The sequence below is a fragment of the Aplidium turbinatum genome, chromosome 1, assembly GCF_918807975.1.
Source record: "Aplidium turbinatum chromosome 1, kaAplTurb1.1, whole genome shotgun sequence".
NCBI lineage: Eukaryota > Metazoa > Chordata > Ascidiacea > Aplousobranchia > Polyclinidae > Aplidium > Aplidium turbinatum.
Genome location: NC_137472.1, coordinates 11,043,053 through 11,050,740, shown reverse-complemented (window position 1 = coordinate 11,050,740; position 7,688 = coordinate 11,043,053). Strand labels below are relative to the sequence as shown.

The 7,688-nt window shown below is 35.7% G+C and overlaps 1 protein-coding gene across 1 annotated transcript in view; it reads left to right on the top strand.

Moving 5' to 3' along the window:
- The first annotated feature begins 350 nt into the window (after positions 1 to 350).
- Positions 351 to 7,688, top strand: part of LOC145775965 (neurobeachin-like protein 1) — a 52,390-nt gene continuing 45,052 nt past the window's right edge. Inside the window, exons 1-4 of the mRNA XM_082587407.1 lie at positions 351 to 464; positions 4,598 to 4,705; positions 6,171 to 6,254; positions 6,485 to 6,591. Coding sequence (XP_082443533.1) covers positions 351 to 464; positions 4,598 to 4,705; positions 6,171 to 6,254; positions 6,485 to 6,591 — 413 coding nt within the window. The remainder of the gene's footprint in view (positions 465 to 4,597; positions 4,706 to 6,170; positions 6,255 to 6,484; positions 6,592 to 7,688) is intronic.

The following is a 7,688-nucleotide window of genomic DNA, read 5'->3' as shown; positions in this document are numbered from 1 at the left end:
AAAAACAAATTTCAAATAAAACAGGCTAATGTTTGTTTAAAGTCAAAAACTGAAATGGCACCATAGGCAAGAAGATTGCTATCCCTATTTCTGCACTAAAAATGAGACAAAAACCCCTTTTCAGATTTCAGCAATCAGCAAATATTACACCTAGGCCCTGTTCACGAAATTATGGCCAAGTTATCTGTCTTCGTATTGTGACATGGATTGTCGCGCAATCGTGACGTCATCATTGCGAAGGAGTTAAAAGAGGCCACGCTGGCAGATTCGCGGCAGAGCATGTCACTCGCTGATAAGTTTTGGGGTCACTGGACAGATTTCTGCCTACCTAAGTTGCGGGGTCGAAGAAAATGGAGAGAAGACATTTTGATGACATTAGTGTGTTTGAATTAGAAAATCGTCAGACTGTGGACATTTTGATAGGCGATGATTGTCCATTCTTGTTAACTGTGCTTGAAGAGCGAGTTGGTAAAACGTTGTATGAGCCACACAATTGAAGATGTTCTTTCTTTCTGGTAACAGCTATGCATTAACTGTTACCCAACCTGTCTTCTTTCTAACCTTTTACTCAAGTTCCACTACTTCCACATGTGTTGAGTTAAGATGGTATATTGTCAAAAGAGACTGGTTCAATTGTGATGTGGAATAGTCACTTCACACTCTTAATTACGTCCGTTCGTTAGATTCACACATCGTAAAAGGAAGACGAAGCACGTTTGGATAACACAAGTTAGAAAATTAGAGAAAGAATGATGAGAGATTGTCGCTCAAGCGTGACAGTGCATCGCAATGATGACGTCACGATTGCGCGACAATCCATGTCACAATACGAAGACAGATAACTTGGCCATAATTTCGTGAACAGGCCCAAAACCCTGTCCCTAATAAAATTGAAAACTTTCTGACCGTCTGTACTAACTTTGCTGTTAAATCTCTTCTGGTGAACCTAGAATTGCCATTGAAACATCAATAAAATCAGAAAATAATACTCTAGCACCATGTGGCAAATAAAAGTTCAAAACAGCAACCGCTAGATGACGATAGTAAATATCGCGCATTCGAGCTATTTTATCGTTGCGCAAGAGCGACCATGCTTTTATTATATCCGTTTTGATCTGGTCATGGAAAAGGTAAGGAAGTGTAATGAAGAGTTAGCCTTTGCCTAGGATGCAGATATATAGATATATGCATTAGAGAATGTAGAAACTAATTTAAACGTGTATGCATATATTATACATATATAATGTCATTGGTGGTCATATTTTTTTTGTAAGTTTGATGTTATTTAAAGCATATTCGGCTGCGTAGCCGAGTGGTGAGAAAGTCTGCGCGACGTTCGTAAGGACGCGGGTTCGATACCACTCCAGAGCACGCGGCTGTGTCTCGGCAAAGACACTTAATGGCAAGCCAAAATAAGGGTAGCAGCTGACTCAAAGACTATATAACTATTAGGGTGGAGTGAAAAAAATTTTTTTTTTCAAATCAAAAAATCAGATTAACCAAAAGTGGCGTATGGACCTAAAACCAACTTCTGAGAAGGTTTTGGGTTTGTGCCACCTACACCCAGGTGGCCCATAATTTTTAAAGGTCATCCGAGGGTCAAATTTCATGAAAATCCCATAACTTGGAAACCGGTTAAGCTAGAAAGTTGGTTTTTGGCTTAAAATTTCCAGAAGGTCCATGTTTATATATGTTCTAATGCAACTTTTGTCTCTATTTTAACAACATAAGCTGATAATAATAAAAAATGACGTTTTAGTTTGAAAGCTATATAACATGAAGAAGTGAAAATGCAATATATATGAACTATTTGCACCAATAGTTATGTATTAAGGCATAATAGGTACAAACTGACTAAGCACTGCTTAAAATACTTTCTAAGTAGTTAGTACAAAGGTATGCAAGCAACAATCATGGATATGTGATAAAAAACTCAATCCCAAAAATAAGTAGCAAAGACTCTTATGCAATAATGTTACAATGTTATTTGACATTCAGTTTCAAAATTTACATCTTTGGTTTCCATGAAGTTTATAAGAAACTACTTACAATCAGGGTCGCATTATAAAAATTATCATGTGGTGAAAAAATATTGAAAACCTTCAACCTGAAAACATCAGGACTATCAAAGTCAGAAAAAATATATTTCGACTCTGATCCATTGCAAACTTGGGCAAGGCTGACTCCTGTTTGGTAAAGACCCTTGTCAACTTTAATCCACCACTGTTTGCAATGAGTGTTACAGAAACCATGACATCAACTCATTTATAATTACACGTATCCAATAGCAATACACAACCAGGGGCTACAAGAGGGGGGGAAGTCGGGCAACTTTCCCACCTAGCATAACATTGTAAAGGAAAAACAAGTAATTTTTTGTTTTTTCCACGTTTGAGGGGAGCCCATTTTTGCCACTAAAATGATAGTGTACCAACTTAAAATAAACAAATTTTTGAATGAAATAGGCAGTTCCAAGCATTTTTCGATCATAGTATTATGTAACTTCAAATGTATCGCATCAAGAACGAATCATTCTCGTATTAAGGTAGGCAATGTTAAACTGCTTCAAGACGTAAAATTTGATAATGTTAAGCCTACTGATTTCTGCATCATCAATTTTTTATTGTTTTAACTTGAAAACTGGTGCTGCTGCGGTTGGCTAAGCGTGTAGCCTACTATTTTTGCCTGACCAACGGAACCTTGACTTCAAAAACTGCGTTGGCCAGGCGTAAGCCCGCCCTGTTAGCTCAGTGGTTACGAGCCCGGCTCAAGATCACGCAGCGCTGGTTTGACTCTGGGGGTCATATAATTTTTGGAGTAATTGATCTACTGAAGCTTGTAATGTAGAATTGTAATCCACAAAATGCAGAGAAGCATGGATTTGAAACTGCTCAAGTTGGCTTTTTGATTGAGGCAGCTTTATTTTGAATTTCCTATGTGGCCTGGTTACACTTGAAAATGACACAAGCTACAGTAGATCAATTACTCCAAAAATGATATGACCCCAAGAGTCAAAGCAGTGCTGCGTGATCTTGAGCCAGGCACGTAACCACTGAGCTAACAGGGCGGACTTACGCCTGGCCAACGCAGTTTTTGAAGTCAAGGTTCCGTTGGTCAAGCAAAAATAGTAGGCCACTTGCTTAGCCAAACGCAGCAGCACCAGTTTTCAAGTTAAAACAATAGAAAATTGATGATGCAGAAATCAGTAGGCTTAACAGCATCAAATTTTACGTCTTGAAGCAGTTTAACATCGCTTACCTTAATACGAGAATAATTCGTTCTTGCTGAGATACATTTGAAGTTACATATACTATGATCGAAAAATGCTTGGAACTGCCTATTTCATTCAAAAATTTGTTTATTTTAAGTTGGTACACTATCATTTTAGTGGTAAAAATGGGCCCCCCTCAAACGTGGAAAAAACGAAAAACTACTCGTTTTTCCTTTACAATGTTATGCTAGGGGGAAAGTTGCCCGACTTCCCCCCCTCTCGTAGCCCCTGGCTGTGTATTGCTATTGGATACATGTAATTCTAAATGAGTTGATGTCATGGTTTCTGTAACACTCATTGCAAACAGTGGTGGATTAAGGTTGGCAAGGGTCTTTACCAAAGCCCAGTCGGCCTTGCCCAAATTTGCAATGGATCAGAGTCGAAATATATTTTTTCTGACTTTGATAGTCCTGATGTTTTCAGGTTGAAGGTTTTCAATATTTTTTCACCACATGATAATTTTTATAATGCGACCCTGATTGTAAGTAGTTCCTTATAAACTTCATGGAAACCAAAGATGTAAATTTTGAAACTGAATGTCAAATAACATTGTAACATTATTGCATATGAGTCTTTGCTACTTATTTTTGGGATTGAGTTTTTTTGTCACATATCCATAATTGTTGCTTGCAATTGCATATCCTTTGTACCAACTACTTAGAAAGTATTTTAAGCAGTACTTAGTCAGTTTGTACCTATTATGCCTTAACACATAACTATTGGTGCAAATAGTTCAAATATAGCATTTTCACTTCTTCACGTTATATAGCTTTCAAATTAAAACGTCATTTTTTATTATTATCAGCTTATGTAGTTAAAATAGAGACAAAAGTTGCATTAGAACATATAGAAACATGGACCTTCTGGAAATTTTAAGCCAAAAACCAACATTCTAGCTTAACCGGTTTCTAAGTTATGGGATTTTCATGAAATTTGACCCTCGGCTGACCTTTAAAAATTATGGGCCACCTGGGTGTAGGTGGCACAAACCCAAAACCTTCTCAGGAGTTGGTTTTAGGTCCATACGCCACTTTTGGTTAATCTGATTTTTTGATTTGAAAAAAAAAAATTTTTTCACTCCACCCTAATAACTATGTCACTTTGCTGCTTCCTGTTATCTGTTGTATCGCATCTGTGATCGCAGTGTACATACTGTATGTTATCGCAATGGGCGCAAATAAATACACGATTATTATTTCAGGCACCACCAAGTTGTATTACTATAACGTACGGTACTTGTGTTTTTTGTAATTATTCGATTTTAGTGATACCCAGCTCAATTTTCCTCTAATGTTTTACCAATAATACAGTAAGTTCTTGTTTCAGGTTGACCAGAGCAAACTGAATCTATTACAATATTTAGAAGAGTTTATTGGCCTTTACAGACACCTAGTTGGTGTAAACTACTTCGAGAAGATTAAAAGTAATGATTCAGTAAGTCACATTAGTTGGCAAAACGATTGTTTAATTGGTGTTGATTTTTAGCTTAAGTCTTGATGATTTGACGTTTTTTAGTGTCAGTTTTTGCATTTTTAAAATTAACTGCATAAGCAATCAGGCACCCACTGACCCACATCCACATACAACAATGCAGTGTGACAGTGGTGAGTGGTGACACCCTACAATTTAACTGCTGCCCAATTACTTTCAATTAGTTTTGTTTTTCTTGTTTAATTGCAGCTTGTTATGAATGCATTTTTCGTATCACAACTTTGTACCGGTATATATATAATAATTATATATTTTTTTTATTACAAACTTTTAAATGTGGAAAGCATTAACCTACTATAATAATCTGAAAAATAGAACAGCCATGACAATACTTTTGAACAAAGCATTATTATTATGCCTTAAATATGTAATAAAATATATGTAATGTTTGTTTGCCGCAGGTGCTTCCTATCTCCGATTTGTTGTATGATGCGCTTTTTGCCTCGCGTAATTAACCGCCATGTGATGTGCCTTTCTCTCTGCTTTGCAGTTTCATTCTTGTGCATTTCGTTTTTCAATTCATTGTATAATATAGATCAGTTATTTTTAATGTAGATGTTATCATATTGTAAAATCAGTTATTTTTGTTACTTGAGAAGGGCTAACTTGAGTATGGCGGAAAACTTTCGTAGTTTATAGTTTTATGTTTACTCTAATATATAATGTTAAATGCTGTGTGGTTGCTTGGTTTTATCTGTCTATAGTTAAAGAAATTCCCCTCTTTACCAAAATTGTATAATAAAATATAACTGCAGAGTGCAGACGCCGGACAGTGCACACTGTTTCAGCCTTCCGGCCTCCTCAGTGCAGTAGGTACACTGGGTAATTGGGTATGGCCACAGAGAATCGGAGATATATCTCCATGTGACATTTTCCCATTTATGGAACCTAAGCACCAAAATTGGTACGTTACAGTACTGCCAACCTTGCCAAAGTGCTCAAATTGCAAGCAGTGAGCTTTGCACAATGCACAGCAAGGTGCCTCCAGTAAAGTGCTCAATCGGCATATGCCAAGAGTGCCCATAACTATTCATACATAACCATTAACCACCAAGCATTTGAAATACACACTTTTAATAGCGTCTAAGTCGCCTGGTTGCACTATGCACAGTGTGTGTTTCTACCTAGCATCCACTTACTTGTTTACTTTTACAAGTTGTGGTTCATGCATTCGTGACAATGTATGACCTATCTATGTCTGTAAGTTTGATATTTAGCATATGTAAATGCTGAAATTGTATCAAAGAAAGGTTTACATGCTGCCTGCCGTTTACACACATCTCATATGTTTTTTGTTATGTTGTATTCCATTCTCGTGTCTTACCAACAAAATTTTTTACATTTATTTTTTCTAAATTTGAATTGCAGTTTGATCATAACTAGAAATAATTGGCAATATTTATTTTAGGGGGAAAGTGTTTCAGTCTCTTCTTACCAAACGGAACAAGATGGACATGTCGTACTTCGACACCTTCCCACCCAGTTGGTGCAAGTATGACTATAAACATTTCATCACAAAAGTTATTTATATATATTAATATATATAATTCTAAACTAGGTGGATGTTAATCTTTATCTGCCACATTTTTGGCATATGACTTTTTTGTTGTAGGCTGCATCAGTGTTTCTGAAGCTATTATTATACATCTATAAATTGCATTTTATGGTAAACATAAGTTAAGGTAGCTAGCATCTTGTATAACTTTCAGTGTGTTTCCACAGGTTATTCAAATGGAGTTGCTGATGATACAAAACCAGTTCCCACAACTAACTCTGCCTGATGTTAGATTTACTACCTACCTTGTACAAGGTCTCATCATTGTGAGCAGGTACGAGATGATGAAATAAATCTTCTGTTTTTCTTGAGATCAAATGTTTTCTTTGCTGCATGTGAAAACTATGTTTACCAAAAGTTGTAAATTTCAAAGTCAATGTGTGCATTATATATATAATATATATTATAAACCATTATTTATTCAACTATAAAAATTTTGCGCTACCATTGGTTTCATGCACTGCAAGGTACAATCATCAGGCGCATACTTATTCAAATAGAAATAATGGTTTACATTAGCTCTGTTTTTCAACATTGAGCACTTTTATTTGCAACTGCTGCAATCAATTTCGGAATTAATATATATTATATGTATCTTAATTTATTCTTACGAAATACTGAAATGTTTGGGTGTTCATCAGGACAATTATCGTTTCTAGCGCTAGTTGCAACGTTCGTCTGATAAAAGTGAAAGTAAAAGCAACGACAAACAGGTTGATTTATTGCATCATTGACGTTTCGTGCACCATGACAATGCGCATCCTCAGAGCAAATGTTTTACTTTTACTTTCATCAGATGAACGTTGCAACTAGTGCTAGAAACAATATTCTCACCCCGTCGTCTGATTATATTTCGTCATAAACGTCGCACATCTGCGTTTTGGAGATACTGTATGCGTATTGAAGTTTTTAATCCGCGTTTTTGTAAAAAAACGCTCATTGTTTTAAATTAGCCATTGTTTGGTGTATTGTATTGAATATTGATTATGTTTATTGTTCATTCAACATGGGTGAATGTATTATATGACAATTTATTGACGTTATATGTATGCTAAGATTTTCAAATTTGTGCTGAAGGAAACGAATCTTTGCAGGCTGCTTTGTAGCGTTATTATTTGATGTTTCTAGAGAACATATGCAGCTTTCATATGCATATCTATTATCTACAAACATATGCCAAACACATATAATATATAATAAATCAAATGTAGTTATTACTATCTGAAGCCATTACAAATTGTTTCACCTAACGGATCATCAGAAGGTCTGAAAAAACATGTAAACAGTAAAGAATCGATAATTCTGAAAAGATATTAAATATTACAACTGTAATTTAATCTGCCAAAAAAAATCTCTAAACCTGTACTTCCT